Raw genomic sequence first — 19,587 nt, forward strand, 5'->3', positions numbered from 1 at the left:
ATATATGTCATTGTGATTGGAATAGAAGTTATAGATGATTGTGTGGCAAGACATGAAGCTCAAGAGTCCATAAAGACCAAATTATCAAGGGCCTTATTATGAAGATAAAGAGTGGGCAACGGAGAACGAATGAAAGGGTTTTAGCAGGGGAGTAACATGATGATACCTGGATTTTAGAAAGATATTTTGGAGGCTGTGTCAAATGGAGGGATAGGTTATGAGACAGAGGTCAGGAAATCCATGAAGATTCTGTTGTTTGTTGAGGGGAGAGAGGAAATCCTGAATTAGGGCAATACCAGTAGGCATGGAGATAAGAAATGGTTCTGAGGAACAGATAGTGGTGTGTTGGAGCCATTTGTACGCATCACTTCCCAACTGCATGTTCAGCAACATCAATTTGGTTGCTTGAAATTGGCTATGGTGAGGTATTTACATCACAGAAATAGGCAAGTGCCTTAAGTCAGGGCTTTTTTTTTTTTTTTTTTTAAGCCAGGAGAGCTTAAAAAAAAATTGTTAAATATTTATTACCTGCATACCACTGAATATTAAGAAGGTAGAATTGGTAACCTGTTGGATATAGAGGTAAATGAAAAGAAATTGCAAATGATGACTCACAGATTTGTGGCTTGAGTGAGGAGATAGAGAAGAGATTGGGCTTAAAGTACAATTTTGAACCTTGAGTTTGAAATCTGTGGGACAGTTCACTTGGGAATATGTAAGAGGTAGATGGGTGTTGAGAATTGGGGCCAAGGGTATGAGAATTATGAATACAGTTATGTACCACTTAATGACAGAGACACATTCTGAGAAATGTGTCATTAGGTGATTTTGATACTGGGAAGTGAGGATCCTTTGCTGGCATGTTGTCCAGGTTCTTGATGTCTCAAACAAAGAATTGAGCAAGACACCGAATTACAGCAGAAAAGAAAAGCTTTATTAGAAGAGAAAGTGCACTTCCAGACGTGGAAGTGAGCCTGAGCAAGAGAAGCATGGCTCAAAGGCCTGGTAACAAAGCCTTTGGGGTTTTTATTCCTATTTGCTGTGGGTGGTTACTTTTCTTAGAGGAGTGGGCTTCCTTGATTGACAACTAACATTGACAGGGCTCAGTGATTCATCATTTGTTTTCTGTGCTGTTGGTTCCCAGAATTGTCTGTTATAATGTTATTAATGAACTTCCGGGTGTATGCATTATATTATAATGATAGTATAATGAAGCTTAGGTAAATTGAGGTCTTTATTGTGCAGGTGCAAGTAACTGGCTGAAACTAGTACCCAATTTCCTGCTCACTTGATTCTTTCTATGAGTTGCTTTTAGCCCCAAAATATCTTCTGGCTTGCTTAGTGGGCAGACTAGGGTGGACTCCTTCTAGAATAGGATGACCTCAGCGTCTTTGCAGGCAGACTCGAAACCCTCTAACTAACTTCCTGCCTAACTCTTTTCTAAGAGCCATGAACCTCCTTATTATTAGTATGGATGTTGAGGGACAAGAGGTCTCTTCTGTATTTGCTTCCTGCTGAGGAGGGTCATAGTCCCTGCCCATTGGGGTTTCATGGAGCTCTTTCCCTATCTGCCTTAGTCAGGGTATGGTCTTTGGTTTCCTTCTGAAGTGCTGCCTCAGTCCCTAGACAAGGAAAAGAAAATATGAATTTGTTATTAAAATTAATAGGAAATCCTATATCTATTAATTTTCTATTATTGATTTGCCTATTAAGTGAATAAAGGGAAACAGACTTGGTTAATATATTTTTTAGAGTTAAAAAGACCTTTGGCTTAAAGTCCCCTCCCCTCTCCGACTCTAAGGGCCCTGTCTGGCCTAAAGTCATATCTGCTTACAATGGGCCGATGATCCTTATTAATAACCAGGGGATCTGAGTCACCAGTTTCAGGTCAGTTATCAGGATTTGAGGGAGAGGGCCTTTTTCCCAAAGAAAGAAGGAGAGAAAACTAGGTTTACTAAAAAGATGAAGAACTCTGCAAGAGATGTCCTATTTCATTTCCTGCTAAAAGATTAAGAATTTTACAAGTGATATCCTGTATCAATTTCATAGTTGTGCATACATCAGAGCACACTTATACAAAACTAGATGGTATATCCTATTTCACACCGAGGCTACATAGTATAGCCTATTGCTCTATAGGGGAGGAAACATAATTTTTTGTCCGCCCTTCTGGGTTCTTGGCTGAGACTTCCCTGTTATAAAAGACAGATTCATAGGAGAAAGAAACAAACAAAAGTTTAATAACATTTATACCTCCTGTATACCAAGACCCAGGAAAACTGAGTAACTTGCCAAAATGGCTGAAGTCACCGCCTTAAGTACCATCTTCAGCTCAAGACTGAGGAAGATGTTGGGAGTCTGGAGAGTTCGTTATGGGAGGTTATGAGAGGTGATGGGGGAAAAAGCTCTGTAAACAAGGATAAGGTTATGCAGATTTAAGTCCTCTGATTGTCTTCTGCATTGATTAGAGTTTCTAGAGATAAGGTCACACACCTTCCCCCATTGTGGTACTGCTTGGGGGCACCCTTACAAATGAAGATTTGCCTTACAAATGTAAATGTCTTTTACAAAGGGTAACTTCTGCTTGGTTTTCAGAGCTTCTCCCAGGTCTGCTATTCCTTAAAATTAACCAGCCTAAAATAATCCTTATGCCAAATAGACATATTTTAGGGTGACTAATTCTGAACCCTTACAGCTCCTACTCTACAACCTTGTACAGCCTGTTACTGTAGTGAATACTGTAGGCAGCTGTAACACAATGGTATTTGTGTAATGTGTTGTGTTACAATGTTAGGATAGATATGGTATCACTAGGTGACAGAAAATTTTCAGTTTCATTTTAATTTTATGATACTGCCGTCATATATGTAGTCCATCATTGACTTAAAAGTTGTTAAGTGGAGCATGAATGTAATGTGAAGCCATGGAAGTAGACCTAGGTACTCAGAATAATAAGAGAAAGTGACCAGAAACAGAGCTGTGCAGGAACCCCAGCATTTTAAGGGGTAGAAAGAGAAGGAGTCAGAATAGTAAGGAATGGTCAGACATGGAGGAAGATAGTTTCTGGGAGGCCTTTGCTCTAGCACTTAAGAACAAGTCACTTGTCCATAGAGCAGATGTTCCATTACAGCTTTCTTAAATTGGCTGTGGGGCTCTGAGGGAGGAATAAAGGCCAGCATAATACATACTCTCAGAATCCCCTGTGCTGGTTTTTTAAATCACTTTTTTTCCCCAACCAGTGTGTTTGGAACACAAAGTAAAATAGAATTGAAAATTTCGTAATGCTTTGTGCCTATTAAGGGGAAGTATTGTTTCAGTTATGTCGTTTCAGTGTACATAGATGTGTTTCAGATGTGTTTCAGTTATATATAAATATTTGTGTGTATTTATTTACGTATATGTATTTGTATATATTTCTGGGTCATGATATAATGTATATGTTTCTCATTGGGTGTCAGAGCAAAAAAACATGTGAGAGCCACTGGTTTAAATGACTCTGGTGTTGCAAACTAACGTGATTTCTCCTGGTCAGCTGCTTTCTGATCCAAATTTTCCTTCTTCTAGCCATGAAGTTGATGGCAGCCTTCCCAGTCCTTATCAAATACCGGCTGGAATGTCTCTAGTGGTATTTTCTTTTTTTTTTTTTTAGGGCATGGCTCACTTCCTTTCCTCTTGCCAATGAAAAGGAACATGTCTCCACAATGAGCTCAACCCTGCAGAGTTTGCCCTGTAAACCTAGATTTTCCCAAGGCTATGAAAATTTACTCTTCCATTTAACTGGCTGTGGGACCAGACTAATTCAACTGGTTTGGTTTCCCTTAAAGCCTTTTAATTGCAGAAAAATAAATATTTGAGGCTTTTGATTTACTTTTACTTAGAGGAGTCTTTACTTGATTTATCCTGGAGAGTTTCTTTAATTAGTAATTGTTGCCCTTTATGGAAAGAGGTTTGTAGTAGGAGGCCTGAAATGTTTCTGTAAAGTGTTTTGAAAATCAGAGAGTTAAAAGAAAGTTTACCTCCCAAAGCATTGATAGTCTTTATTTTGGGGTTAGATTTTGTAACAGATCTCTGGACTATGTCTGCTTTTAGAGGCTTCATTTCTGTGCTATGTGTCCATCAGAATAGGATGTTCAGTATGTGAGGTACGTCTGAGTCCTTTGAGTCATTCACAGCTGGAAAAGTCGGACCTCATCTTTGTGATTCAGCTTAACTGATATACTCATTTTCAAATACAAAGTCTATTTGATTTTTGAAGAGAAACTTTGGCTTTTAAGTTTATATGACATTTTAGATATTTCAAACATTTAAAAAATACATCCATGCTATTTCTAGTGAAAAACTTTTAAGCAACAAATGCTTTTGGTACTTTTTCATATATACTGTATTTTACCAAATACCCTGGGGATTAGGAAAAAAGTTACAGAGGAGACAACAAAAGCACAAGTAGTTAACTTTATAGACTGCCACATAGAGCCTGGATGATGATGCGATGGGGTGAATTACTTCATCTTTCAGTGCTTTGGTTTTCTCATACGTGAAACTGAAGGTGATGATATAGTAGTATCTACCACATTGGGTCGCTGTGAGTTTTAAATGATTGAACATCTGAAAAAAGTTATACAGTCTTTGGTACATAGTAAGTCTTCAATAAAAGTTAGATGTTATTACTACTGTTATTATGAAGATGCAACCTTTTCTTTAAGGAGCAATTTCAGAAACAAGATGAACTCACATGAAACAGGAAAAACAATGTGGGTGAGATGGTGATTAGCAAGTATTGGTTGAGAATTCTGGCACTCTTCCAGATCGCAAGACAGATGGTAATATCACATCTCATATCAAATAATGAAATATATCAGTATATCATAGTCATAGCTGCTACTCACTTTTATAAGTACTTGCTAAGTAGGAAATCATTTAATTCTTGCAACCGTCCTAAAGGTTAAGCAATTAGTTTTGGAGCTAGTTAGTGGGTGACGGAGGGAGGCTTATAACCCAAGCAGTGAGTCTCTGTCACAACTGTTATGTTGTCAGCCTGTTTATTGTTCTCAAGGAGCTTACAATTTATGTAACGAAGTAGATACATTAAGAGTAAAGTAATTCTATTCATAGCAGTAATAACTACTTTTTATTGACTGCTTATTAGAGGCAATACTGTATAGTGGTCAAGAGCACAGACAATGAGCCAAACTGCTTGGGTTTAGTTCCTGTCTCTGCTGCTTATTACCAATGTGATCTTAGACCAGTTACTTCCTCTATGCCTATTTACTTATCCATAGAGTATTGTGAGAATTAAATGAGATAATGTATGCAAAGTACTTAGAATAGTGATTGGCACAGAGTGCTACATAAATGTTAGTCATTGCTATTAGGACTGCTACTATTAGGGCCTGATCTAATCCTCATGCCATTCCTATGATGGTTTTTCTCGATAAGTAAACTGAGGCTTTGGTCAGTTAAATACCTCACTGAGGTCACTCAGTTGTGGGTAGGAGGTGCAAAGATAACACTCCAGTCCTGCTTGCTTTCCGGGCTTGTGCTCTTAACATTATGTGTTACTTCCTCTTTAGAACTATGATATGTGCTGGAATGCAGATTTAAACAGAGTGGAATTCATCTGAGAGCAGACTCGTTCATGATTGGGAGGCGCTCTAAGGCTTAGAGAGTGATGGTGGTTGGGAGAAGTGGTGAGATTGGGAAGAACTTCCCCAAAGAGAAAGCCACAGACAGATGGTTTTGGCAGGTCCCACTTGTGTAAGAGACCAGTGTCCCATTCCCATGTAACTTCCCTTGAGAGGTGACAGGATTCCTGATAGAGTAGCATAGGGATATTAGAGCTTTAAGAGCTGTGGCCTTGTAATTTGAGGTGAAAAACTCCCTGTGCCCTGGGTTTGGTCATGCTGACTTGGGCATAGAGCTTCAGGGTAGAATTTGTGTTAAATTGTGCATAACATCAGCCCTCTGGATCCTGAGGGGGGAGAAAGAGACTTCTAAAGCAAAATCAAGACTCAGTTTCTCACCAAACTTGTGGAGCAGGAAGCTTAAAGTTAGATTTAATCCAACATTTTTTTTTTTTCCAGAATTGTGGAGTAAAATTTAAATCTACTACAGAAATTTAAATGAGTGCTCAGAGAAGGGAAAGATATGAGTAGGCTGGACTAGGTTAAGTGATTCCTAGAGAAGATCGCACTTGAACTTGGCCTTGGAGGATAAGGAAAGTATAGATAAGGAAGGAGGGTTTTTTTTGCAGGAAGTGTTCAGGACAGTGAAGAAAGAGCCTAACCTTGGAGGGACTGTGCAAATCAAGCTGCAAAAGCAGTTCCAGGCCATATTCAGAGGAGCTCTAAAAACTAGGTGGGGGACCTGAGCTTAGAGGACAGTAGGGAATCATTTAGGTATTAGAGCTGAAGAGTGACTCGACGAAATAGAATTTGGGGAATTAAGACCAGAAGAACAGTGTAGCTATATTAGAGGAGAAACTATGTAAGAGGCTGCTGCAGCAGTTCGGGAGTAAAGGATAAGTGCTGGGATTAGGGGCAGCAGTGGGAATTTGAAGGAAAGGAAAAAGCCCAAGTAATACTGCAAAGGCAGAAATGGAAGTAGGAGGTGGTTTGCTGTTTAGCTAAAGGGGAGAGGAGAGATTCAAAAGAAGCAAATGTGACTCCCAAGATTTCTATCCTCAGAGCTTGTGATAAAAGTGATAATTGGAAATGAGGCAGTCGTGATGTAGAAATAATTTGAGAGGGAAAGTCAGGGAGAGAAGTTCAGTTTCAGATGTTTTGCATTTTATCTGACATGGCACTCTTTCATGTATTTTTTGACAAAGGTTGAAAGGGTTTACAATGATAAATTTTGGGGATAGAACATGCCACTTAATCATCTTTTTATGTTATAAAGTTTGTTCTGCCTTTCTTACATCTAGCTAGACATGGATTTGGCATTTATCACAAAGATACTGTGGGAGAAGATAAATGAAGAGCCAAGTTCTTTTGCAGGGTGTGGCAGATGTGTTAGGTGAATGCTGAATGTAACTGATAAGTCCAATATAAAAACCCAGCTGGATAAACACCTAGGCAAATATCCACTCTTTTCTACTATAGTTATTGTCTATGTAAGTAAGTTCAAACTTGTAAAGAATTTTTATAAAAATTTATTTGAGCCAAATAGAGGATACTCCTGAAAGCAAGATCTCAACAGACTGAGAAAAATGCTTCTCAGCATGGCAGCTTGCAGCTTTTTGCATCCATTTGGAATTAAGGAGGGAACATAAGGATGATTACATGAAGGTGGGGGGATGCAAGGTAGTGCTTGGATTACAAGATAGTTAACAAAATCACACGTGCTCTCTTGAGGGTAGTTTTAATTCTGAGGGATCTGAAAAGAGGCCTTTTAAAGGTGTGTTAACCTAGATGCATAGAAACAATGGACAAGGCTTGCTTAATTAAGCAAAGATAAATCTTTTACTGAAAAGTTATATGCCTAGGACATGACTACCCATTTAGGAATTTATGATCAGATCACTCTGAGATCACTTTCCATTGAACCCGTTTTCATACACATTGTGAACTCTCATTAAAAGAAAATTTATTAAATGCTCATATTTTTAATCTGAGAAAATGCAATTATTGTAACCTGTAATACCAAAAACTTTGCAATCTGTATTTCTCAAAACACTTACCCTAAACAGTGATTGATCTCTTAGAACTATGTTTAAGGAGCATTCGAATATCAACCATGAGTAGAAGCTAAATAAGAGCATTCAGCTGTTTTTAAGCTTAACAATTAAAATAGCAATGCAAAATGAAGGTCAAAAATGAGGCTAAAATGTAGGTGGCTTTCTTAATTTGTCTGACTAGTATAGATATAGTGTAACTTATTAGAAAAACAGCAATTATACCAATTATACATATTTTACCAGAAAGTATTTGTACAATGGGGGTTGTTATATAATTGTAGGAAAATGGATTTAACAAATTATGCTCAAAATTGTGGTCAGAGTATGTTTTCAGAAAAAGTTAAGCAAAAAAGCACTTCCCTTTATGTATAATTTTTTTTGATATGTTAAGTGAAAAGGCAGATTATAAAACAATGTACAGTAATATCTCATTTGTAAAGACTGTCTTTAAATGTAGGAGAAAAACGACTTGTAGTATATGCATATTGAAATGTTAACAGTTGTTTTCTTTAGGTGTTGAGTTTATGAATAACTTCTTTCTTTAGACTTCTTGTGTTTTTTACATTTTAAATATAAAATGAACATACTAACTTTCTTAACCAGAAAACAATTATTTTATAAAAGAAAGCTAGCATTCCTAGGTTAGGAAGTAGAGAAACTGAATCATTCTATTTTTAGTGGCTTTATAACTTTTAACTATATGATTATTCTCATTGTAAACAGTTTTCTTTAATATCATTATAAGTGGTTTCACGTTAGAAATGTGGTAGAATATTACATCGTATTGACTCTTTAAATTGGCAGAATTGTTTTGTAACTACTTTCCTTAACCTTTTAAAACCCTGGGGAAAAATATGTGTAATAAACCATAATAAAAGTGAACAAGTTTTTTTCTACAGCCATGGCACCCTGAACAAGCCCAATTCTGTCTGCTCTCGGAGGCTAAGCAGGGTCGGGCCTGGTTAGTGCTTGGATGGGAGACCACCTAGGAAGATTAGGTGCTGTAGGTGTAAAAAATAAAAAAAATAAAAATAAGGGACTGTAAACTGACAAGGTCCTTGCAATTTGTGAGGTCAACCAAAGGTTGCCTCGCTTAATAAAAAAATAAATAAATGTGAACAATTTTTTTTTGAATTCCCACGATAACATCATATTATAGAATAAAAGGAGAATAAAAGGGTAAAAATAAAATATTTTCGCTATCACTTTTTTTTTTTTAATTTCACACATTGGAGTTTAGAGGTTTGTAATCTTTTTTTTTTTTTAAACATAGTCCTCTCTGGGTTAATGCTATGAAACTTCTTCCCAGAGATGTAATTTCAGGCAGTTATAAAAACAGGGCTGAGTTTTTCTCAAATGACACCTTAACTAAAGAACAAGAAGTTTTTGGACACAATTGTTCTACTTCTAACACTTGTCATGCATTGCTCATTCTCATCAAAGAAACAGTTAAGAGCAACTTTGTGTTTTTTATTTTTATTTTTACGGGGTTGGTTTATATGCTGCCAGCTTTTTTGATCCAATAGACAACTGACGCCTTGTGCACGTGGCATCCTCTTGTCTACTTTTCCTTGCTTTGCTTTAGCATCCTACTAGCCGAATAAAAAAAACAAAACCAAACCCATAGATATTCTGAGAAATGTTGGAGAGAGGAAGAACACATGGAAAAAGGGAATGTTTAGTTAAAATGTTAAATTCCTGGACATAAGCTAGATTTTGTCATCTATTCTGAGAAAGAGAGAAAGAGAGAGAGAGAGAGAGAGAGAGAGAGAGAGAGCGCGAGCGAGCGCGAGCGCGCGTGTGTGCATGTGTGTGTATTTGTGTGTATTGTATGTATGTGGAAGGTGGAAATAGGGTAGGGAGCACATGAGCTGTTATGGACAGTGCCATTTGTGTATGTCCAAGCATTGAAAGGTCTTTTAAAAAGGATTGCTTCACTGCTTGGACAGAATTCTGTATCTGTGAGGTGTCTTTCAGATGGAGATAGTGGAAAACCCTACCTAACTGGCTTATGCAGAAAAGAATATCCTATATATCAACTGTCCATGAATGATGCTGGCACTAACAAAGGTCTGTGTAGGACCCAGATAGTGTGATCAGGACCCAGTTTCTTGCCCTTTCTTTCTTCTCTACTGCCCAAGGCATCAGCTCATCATTTGTTGATCATCTTAAGGCTAGTTCTACACTAGGTCCCCAAATGGTGGTCAGTAACTGCTGGGATAATGTCCTTCCTTATTCACAAAGAACAGAAAAGGAGAGTGTCCTTGTCTCTGAATTTCTAGCAAAAGTCCTTGGATTCATTCAGACTTCACTAACTTTGGTCACATGTCCAACTCTGAAACAATCACTGTGATGAATGAGATCGATTAGCTTGGCTCATTCTTGTGTCCCATCCCTGAAGATGGGAGCAATCAGCTTCCCCTGAACCAGTGATCCTCAAATGACCAGTGGGTACTGAGAAGATGACAAACTAATGTCTATTACCAATGGCAACTCATAATCTTTAGTAGAATGCAAAATCAAGTACTGGCTCTGGAATAGACCTGCCTGGCTTTTTTATTTTTTATTTTTTCCTAGCTCTACCACTTACCATGTTGTCTCTGACCTTGGTGAAATTATTTTATTTCTCTAAGCCTCAGTGCCCTCAATTATAACATTAGAATAATACCTATCTCATAATAGTGTTGTGAAGATTAAATAAGAACATGTAAAGAATTTCTGTTACCTGGGACATATTAAATGCTCAGTTAAAAAAAGACATTACCTTGAAATGGACTTTCCCCAGATGATCTACATTGTTGTCCTTAGATGAATTATAGAGTATGTATGTGTGTGCATATTTATTCCTTTAAAATAAGATTTTGTTCTAAGAATGACACTAGTATAGAGAATGGCTATCCATATAATACTTGCTATCCATTTGTAGTGTGAAAACTACAGCTTGAAAGATTGTCTAAAAATGACAACTAAGAGCTGTAGATCTCAAGAAATTTGTTGACCTTAACTACTGTTGTTTTGTAGAAATGTGTCAGTCCCCAAGAAAAACTTAAAATTTTCATTTTTATTAGAAATCACATAACTTCTACAAGTTGGCAAATAATTAAAAAATCTGAAAATACTACACATTCCATAAACATGTCTGGACCACATATAACTGCGAACTACTTGTTTGCAGCTTTGACCTAAGAGAATTGTCTTTCCTGCCCAAGTCCTTTACTCTGGTAGCATCTGTGCATATTAAGTTTCTCAGGTATTCCGTGGGAAGAAAGTTTCAAGTGAATCATTCCCAAGAGGGATTAGAGGCCTCGTGAACTGAGTCACCCAGTTGGGAGGGACTCTGAAGCATAAACTCTCCATTCCTTGCTTCTGGAGTTTTTCAACTCATGGCCTGCAATGTTTTCCCTTTCCCTTCCCTTTTCCCACTTAGCCTTGCTGTCTTAATTTTGGGTGGTTGGGTCTCTGCTTGGACATCACTTTGTCCAGGATGTTTTAGGCTCCTAAGAATGAAGCATGAAAGCCTACTTGGACCTTTGATACCATCCCTCCCTATAGATTAATAAATTGATGTGATGACATCTGTATTTGGTTAGTGTGAATCAATCCCTTAGATTCAGGTCAGCTCTAGGAACACTAAGAAAAAAAAAAAAAGAAAAGAAAAGCATTTCTGCGCCTGTAACGCTGAAGATCGTTGGTATATACGTCCCACGAAGTCCTGCCTGAGTTGCCATTAGGCCACTGTTTTGATGGTTCTCTTGATGCCTTGTAACTCCAGAGATGGAATTATGGAAATGGATTAATGAATTTGGTGAGGAAGCTTAGTTCATCCTACATGGGTAGTTAGGGGAAAGGGGCTATATGTCTCCTTTTCTGGGATGGAATGGTGATATGTCTGGTTGTTTGCCCACATGCTGTCTTGTAACTCTCATAGGGGATTTTTTGGCTGGAGAGGAGGTCGTCCAATGACATGGATGCTGGAGGGCCTTCATAGCCAAGTGCTCCCATGAGGGGCTGGGCTTAAACTTGGCCACTTTGTAGAATCTGTGTGGAGCCATGGGAAGGTCATCTGTTGTTTTTACCCTCCTATAATTAAAATTGAAGGGGGGAAATCATAGTTTTATAGAAGAGAGAAAATAGAATAAAAAATAGGTCTTTGTATTTGAAGTGACAATTTTCTGATCATTTGAAGAGAGACTTTTGCATGTTTTTTGTTCTGAGAGAGAAAACTACTGCATATGGTTTTGGTGGGGAGGCAGTGGGAAAAGCAGATATTTCTCCAGGCTGAAAGGGATCAGCAGAAGAAACGTGGCAGCAACACTCTCTAACATGAGCAAGGCCACTGGGCTCAGCACCTTTCATACACTAGCTCTTCAGATGCTTAAAACAACACCATGTGCAGGTGTTGTTCTTATTTTACAGATAAGGACTTATTCTTTAAGTTCACACAATTTGTAAGTAGAAGAGCTGGGGTTTTAACTCAAGTTGATTCTCAAGTCCATGTCTGAGCAACTGTTGGGTGTTAAGCTGTGTCCATCTGTGCCCACCTCTCATTGAGATTATGGCTCTGCCTCTGCTATGAATGCTATGATCTGTACTCCAGCCCAACCAGGGTCCTTGTGAGACTAGAACAAGATTTCATTCTATGCAGAAGTGGGAGAATGCCCAGCCTCCCCACTGTGTCATCTTGTGTGATTTGGGGGATCTAAGTGCTATTGCATGTGCTAAAACAGGGTGTTGGCTTCTGTCAGCCCCTCTTCTTTCCTTAGGGTTCAAGGTATGACTAGAGACAGACATCTTTCTGCCTTCTCCATTTTTCCATCTCTCCACCTGACCTTCATGATATAGTAGAAACTGTGGGTTGGTCTATTGAAAATGCCAATTGAAATGGGGTATTATAAAAAAAAAGATGCAAGTACATGTAAACATTTAAGACTTACAAATGTACATTCTTTTACCACTCTTTTGTTGTAAAATACCCTTTCTTTGAGTAGAGGACACAAATTGAAGTTCTGTTGTCTTTCTTATGTAATTACAACCCCCTCAGTGCATATCTATGGGTTTTGTTTTATTTTTGAAAATCAGATATGTGAAATGTTTAAATTTTTTTTCTAATCTCTTAGCATCATCTTGCCCATATCTAAAAAATTTTTTCCAACTTACTCTTATGGAGTCTTTCCAAAGCAGTTAACCTAGTTTTCCTAGCAATAATAACTCTAAGTTTCACACTTATCAGCTCATACACTTTTAAATTAAATTACATAATTGGAGTAACAGATACAATTGCCACAAAAGTGTTTGGTAACAAACATAACTGCTGCTTGATGACTGTGGGAGCAGCTGTGTGCCCAAAAGCTATGAGTGTCCTGTGCCCTAAGTGACCTGCAGGAGGCTGATAGTCACTGTGCTTCACAGGAGTGGAGACCCCTGGGGAATCCAATGAATCCAGCTGGCTGCAGGCCGATTACTAGCATCTACTGTTTGAAATACATCCCTCTCATCATTTAGCCCTGAGAAAGGCCCCATGCAGATCCATTCATGAGAAGTGAAGTGACTGATTTAGGGCTTGGCCTGGTTAGACATGCTCAGACAGGCCAGCATCCTGAAAGTAGGCCAGACCGAAACATTCGCAATCTTCAAAAGAAACAAAAAAACAAAAAAAAACCCAAAAAACCCCCAGAACTTGTTTATTGCCCTGTGGGTAAACAGAACTATCCTGCCTATTTTTACGTAACTTGGTTGATTTATATCCCTGAATCATAGGATCATAGAGAAAAGTAGCTTGTTTCCTTAGTAGTGAAAACTGCCTTTTTGGAGGCCTCCAAGGAGTCAGAACTTAAAATTTAACTTTTGCTTTGGTGCCACCAAGTGGTTAGTTAGTTGTGAGAGACTACTCTCCAGGAGAAGAAGGCTTAAGAAACACATAATGATAAAAAGAAGTCTGAGTTGACTAGGCAGAGCACAGAAGATTTCAGGACAGTGAAACTATTTTGTATGACATTACAGTGGTGGACACATGTCATTATTTGTTCAAACTTAGAGAATGTACACCACCAAGAGTGGGCCCTAATGTAAACCGTGGACTCAGTGGTAGCGATGTGTCAGTGTAGGTTCATCGACTGTAACTGTGCTGCTGCGGTGGGGATGTTGGCAGTGGGCAGGCCGTGTGTGTGTGGGAGTAGGGGGTGTATGGGAACTCTCTGTGCTTTCTGCTCAATTTTGCTGTGAACCTACAACTGCTTTAAAAATAAAGCTTATTAATTTAAGAAAACCTTCCATTCTACACACATGTTCCCTTTGAACTACTGGTGTTACAGGTTAAGGGCAAGGTACGATAGAGACATCCTCCAGGGAGGCTGACTGACTTCTCAAGCACAGATGACAATCCCCGCATGAAGTTCTCACGTTCCAAAGTCCAGGTCCTTAGCTTTGTAAATCTCAGAAACCTTTTATTTTTTTCAGTGTTTCCAGAGCTGTTCAATTTTCCAGGGTTATATCATGCTCACCAAACTTACAAGAGACTTATGGCTAAGTCAGAATGCTGGTGTTTCACCTTTACCGTTAGAAATGTATGTGAAGTGGTGGACGAGCAGTTCATCTCCCACCTTGCAGGAAATTATTATGGGAGGGCCAATTATACTGAGTAGATTTCTTAGTGAAATCGCAGTGGGGTGGTGCGTGTGTGTGTGTGGTAAGGAGAGTGGGGGCGCCTAAGGTTGTTTATCCCGAAGGTTGCTGCCATCAAGCTGACACTGTCTTGACCACTTTAGGTTTATACATGACTCCACTGAGAATATTCACCTTGCTGAGTGGTACAGAATCTTGGACAGTACAGACGGCAGACAGATCTTGTCTGTTTCTTTGGGCACGCTTTTGGAAAGTCTATGCTGAGCATCTTGCTTGTGTGGCTCCATTCTTTTCGGTCGAGTCACAGTGTCACTGGCAAGGCCAACATCGTAGACTTGCTGATGCAGCTCTGGTCTCCTGAGAATCTCTCTGGTCACCATGATTAGTATTAGCGTCATCAGCCACCATTTATAGGTTTTTGCTTGGGGGATCTGGTCTACTTATGATAATTCTAAATAAGTTCATTCTCAGAGGAAAACATGTTTTTTGTTTTTGGTGATTCTGTCCCTGAATGCAGGTTAAAATTACTATGTAAAATCCTTAATCACTTGGGAGTAGATTTCCCACAGCCAAACAGTACTTGCTGAAGATGGGAATTATTCTAGGTTCAGAGTCAGTAAGAATATGTTCATGCCAGCCACTTGATGCCTGTGTCTTGAGACCTTATTATCTCTTTATTTACCAGTCTGTCCTGTGATTCCTTTTTGGAACTCAGTGCAGCATTTCTCCACCTCCTCCTCCGTCCTTGTCCCAAACTGCTGCCACATAGAGACCTCACTCAAGGAGACATGGGGGATATTTGCAGAAGTTATAAACTGGTGGCCTGCGGTTGGAATCTGATCCACAGATCTCTTTTATTTTTGCCAAAATGTTGTTTTTAAAACTTTGACTCAATTGCCAAAATTTTAAAATCAGGAGATTCATAAAAAACTCTGAGTATCCAATTTCTTTGCAAACAAGTTGATCTGGCTGTGCAATGCCTACGTTCCCACAGGGCAATAAGTTATTGGAGTGTCCTAGTTAGGACACACCCCTTCCAGTTACCCTCAGTCCCTACCCTACCCTTTCACTCATTTATGTTATTGCTTGGTATTGGGAGGGCAGTGACTCTAGGTGCATTGGAAAAACAAATATAAAACACAGAACAGGTGTAAGGAAAGCAGTGACTTCCTGTGGACTTTTGCTTCATGGTCTCTTGCTTGCCTCCTGAAAGCAATTCCTTTCTTGGAAACTATTTCCAGCTTCTTTTTCTTTAGAACCCTGCTTCTCTTAGTGTGTCACCTCTGAATTTATCCCTTATGCTTCCAAGAGGTGTGATATTACAGTGTCGTTGAGGAAAGCATACAGATTTGAATCCCAGCTCTTCTCCTTAGTTCAGTTTCTTTTTCTGTAGAATGAGGCTATAGCTTGCCTCATAGATTGATATGGGTATTAAATGGGATTTTATATATGAAGCATCAAGCAGAAGGTAAGTACTCAAGTGTCTCCGTCCCTCTCTTTTGTCAAGACATGACTTCTTCTTCGTGACCTTGATGAAGTCCAGCTGAATTTCTGCCTCTGCTGTCCTGCCACATACACCTCTTTACCCTTAAAATAAAGCTGACTGTTTTATTTTTTATTCCTTATAACTTCATTTTTCCCATCTATACAGTTTCAACTATCTCTCTCCTTCTTTCCCTCTTCTGCCCTCTCTCCCTTTCCCGCCCTCTCTTTCTCTCTCCCCCTTCCTTCCTTCCTTCCTTCCTTCCTTCCTTCCTTCCTTCCTTCCTTCCTTCCTTCCTTCCTTCTTTCACCTCTCATAGAGACCCCCATGTGAGAATAATGAATAACAGGTGAATTTGTTTTAGGAAATTCTATAAGAAGGCATACTTTTTATCAAATTTGTATAATAATTGTACATAGTTTTGTGATGGAAACGACATTAACTTTTACAGCAGTCTGTTGGAACTCTTTCTGAATTTATATACCTTTCCCCATCCACTGTATATTTATAGAAATAGAGCCAAGGTCAAAAGCTGGAAATTCAAGAGGAAAAACTGGTACTGGAAGAGAGACACTTCGCCTGAGATCAAAAGGTCCTGCCACCGTGGAAGAAGTGGTATGTGATGTTCATTTAGTCTCTGTTCTGCTTGGGCATATATATGGACATTTATGTTTATTAGCTAGAAATAAAGGTAAAATCATGAGGTTAAATAAAATGCCATACATTCTAATTAAAGAGTGAGCTTTAATTCATTGCCTACTTAACATGAAAATTATGAAAGGATTTAGGAAGGAACTAAACTAAGTGTATGAGAAGAGATTGTGATCTATAGCATTCCTCAGCTACCTGTAGACAACTTTTTGTAGAGTCTGGAGATATCTGGACTGGATCAAAAATGTAGATCTCAACCAAAGCCAAGAGGAAGTCTCAGAGCCACCAGTAGGTGTAAAAATACTTAAGATTTTGATAATGAAAGATAATACGCATGAACTCCAGTCTCCTCAGGTAAATAATTTTTTAGTCACCATTGCCTCTTCCCTTTTGTGTCCCACATTCCGTCCACCAGTCAATTCTGGTGGATCTACTTCTACCACAGACCAGAATCCAACAACTTCTCACCACCTCTCCTCTCTGGCCCAAGGCACCAACATCTTATCTTGAACACTGCAATCACTTTCTAGTCAGTCCTTTTGGATTCACCTTGGCTCTTCTTTTCCACTACACTGAGCACAGCATCCAGAATTATCATTTCAAAATGCAAGTGAGATTATGTTGCTTTTCTGTTCAAAATCCTCCAGAAGCTTTCCAAGTCACTCAGAATAAATGCAGAAGTTCTCAGAGTGACCAGTGTGATCTGACTGCATTCTTCTCTGATCTCACTCTCTACCACTCTCCTCCTGGCTCCCTCTGCTTCAGCCACATGGGTCTCCTCACTGTTCCCAAACACTCCAGATGTATGTCACCTCAGGGTCTTTGTACTGTTGTTTCCTCTACATGAACACTTTGTCCATTTCTGGGCATGGTTCACCCTCTTGCCTTCTTCGGATTTCTGCCCACAGATCACTTTGTCTAAAAGGCTGCCTCTGAGTATCCTTCATAAATACCAATTCCTGCCGCCCCTCCCTCTGCTCAGTCTTCCTTGCCCTTAATTTTCTTCAAAGCGCTAAATATAATAGGACTCATTATATCTTTGTTTCCTTTCTATCTGTTGTCTATCTCCTTTGCTCACCTGTCTTGTTCACTGTGATATTCCCAGCACTTGACATATCAAACGAGTTCAAATGCTGAATTAATGAATTCATAAATGATTCACTTAAACTTGAGGAGAGTAAGGGTTTCACTGAATGACTAGGTCAATATTTGAGGGGAAAACACCAGAAGTAGGAGAGACAAATGAAGGGAAGACGGGTAGAAGAAGAGGATAGTAGGGGTTAGAGGGTGCAGAGGTAAGGATTTGAAGTGGCAAGCGGCAAGTCAGGCCCGCTCACAGCTCACAACAGTGAAGACAGCGGTGATGAAGTCACTTTGTAGGCAGAGGGGAGATTAGGCAGGCGTCTGAGGCCAGGGAGCTTCTGCAGGCAGGGGCACAGGCACCAGGCCTGTCTAGTCCCCCAGTATGTGCACATTGTCCTAGGAGTCCCCATATATTTGAAGAGCAAGAATGAGACAGGTGAACAGGTAGGAGGCTCTTTTCACAGAGCAGGATCCCAGAGTTTATGCTGTGACCCTGATCCAAGTCAGTCATGGGGTAGTTTGATGGAGCAGACACTCAAGGAACCATGAGGCCAAGGTTTGAGACTTCCAAGATGTCGTCAGTTTTAAGGAATCTAGAGTCTGGTGCCTTGGTCCTAGGTGAATGAAAGGATCGATTTGGAGACAAAGGGCAATGAAGAGACCTGGGAGAGTTGAAAGCATTTGAAAGCGAGAGATGATGAGGGATGTAAAAAAATCCAGGGCGGTGACCTCTGGTCATTCTGAGTCTTTACTTTTCCTGTGACTAGCAGACTTCCAGGCATACCGCTGAAGGTCAGTAAATATTTATTGAATGAATGAACAAACCTCAGTGGAAGAAAGGAATGTGTAAGTGAATGGAAGAACAGTGGGAGGGAACCGGCAATGAGGAGCTAGGGGAAGGAAGCTGTGAGGATAAAAGGATAGACCTTAAAACTGCTTGCAAAGGAAGCAGGGTGGTAGGAAAACTCCATGGCACTTCAGGAGGAGGGTCACCTTCTAATAGTTAATATAGTTAATAAATGTTTTTCGAGCACCTGCTGTGTATATAAGCTTCTGGAATGAAAAGAGTAGCTGAAGATCTATTGTGGAGTAGGAAAAATTCAGGATAAACATCTAAAACTTCATTCCTATTCATATAGCCTCCTTCATTAAATAGGACAACTAAAATGGATCATAATGAAAGTAAAGGCTAGTTTGGTACTAATATTAAATTTGATACAAATGACTTGCAACCTCTTTGAAACACCAAAAGATTTATAGATTTGAAACAAATCATCCCCCCATAGACTAGCACAAATTCTGAAAACTGTGAAAGACGCTCCACCTGCATACCTCATACTTCATTCAATATGTGTTTGTTTGAACAGGCACAGTCCGGGTGCTGGTAATACAAAGATGACTGAAGACCTGTTTTTCCTCTAAAAGGAGAGAGGCATGAGAAGAAGCTAGTACAAACCAGGGAGATAGGGTTAATATCACAAAGGAGGGGCTGATCAGCTGCTGTCAGGGATGGGAAGAGGGGAAGTCATGGAGAGTTCCCTCCAGAAGAAGTGACTGAGTTGGTTAAAGATGGGGAGAAGAGTGTTTTCAGCATGGAACAGCAATGGGCTTGGCCACCTTATAAGCATCCAAGGGATTAGATTGTGAGTGCTGGAGGTACCTGGTGGGGGAGGTGATGAGGCTGGAGATACAGGATGTGAAGGGCCTGTGGTTAATTTAAGAACTGTGAAAGAAGTAGCACCATCAGTTTTGTGTTTTAGAAAAATCCCTTGGTTCTGGGGGATGGCTTGTTGAGCAGGATGAATTTGAGGGGGTGAAGATTGTAGGCAGAGAGACAAATTAGGAAACCTCTGCAAATAACAAAAGATGAAAGAATATTATTCAGTCATAAAAAAATGGAAATTCTGCTATTTGTGACAGCATGGATGAAACTTGACATTGTGCTAAGTGAAATAAGTCACACACAGAAGGACAAACACTGTATAATCTCACTTATATGTGGAATCTAAAGAAAAATCAAAACAAACCCAAACTCATAGATACATAGAACAGATTGATGGTTGCTAGAGGTGGG

At 39.4% G+C, this 19,587-nt stretch overlaps 1 protein-coding gene across 1 annotated transcript in view; it reads left to right on the forward strand.

Annotated features, from left to right (window-relative positions):
- GIPC2 (GIPC PDZ domain containing family member 2) overlaps window positions 1-19,587 on the forward strand; it is a 75,481-nt gene that overhangs the window by 40,174 nt on the left and 15,720 nt on the right. Inside the window, exon 4 of the mRNA XM_039838669.1 lies at window positions 16,291-16,394. Within this exon, the coding sequence (XP_039694603.1) occupies window positions 16,291-16,394 (104 nt within the window). The remainder of the gene's footprint in view (window positions 1-16,290; window positions 16,395-19,587) is intronic.

The sequence above is a fragment of the Pteropus medius genome, unplaced genomic scaffold (genome assembly GCF_902729225.1).
Source record: "Pteropus medius unplaced genomic scaffold, Ma_sr-lr_union100, whole genome shotgun sequence".
In the NCBI taxonomy this organism is placed as follows: Eukaryota; Metazoa; Chordata; class Mammalia; order Chiroptera; family Pteropodidae; genus Pteropus; species Pteropus medius.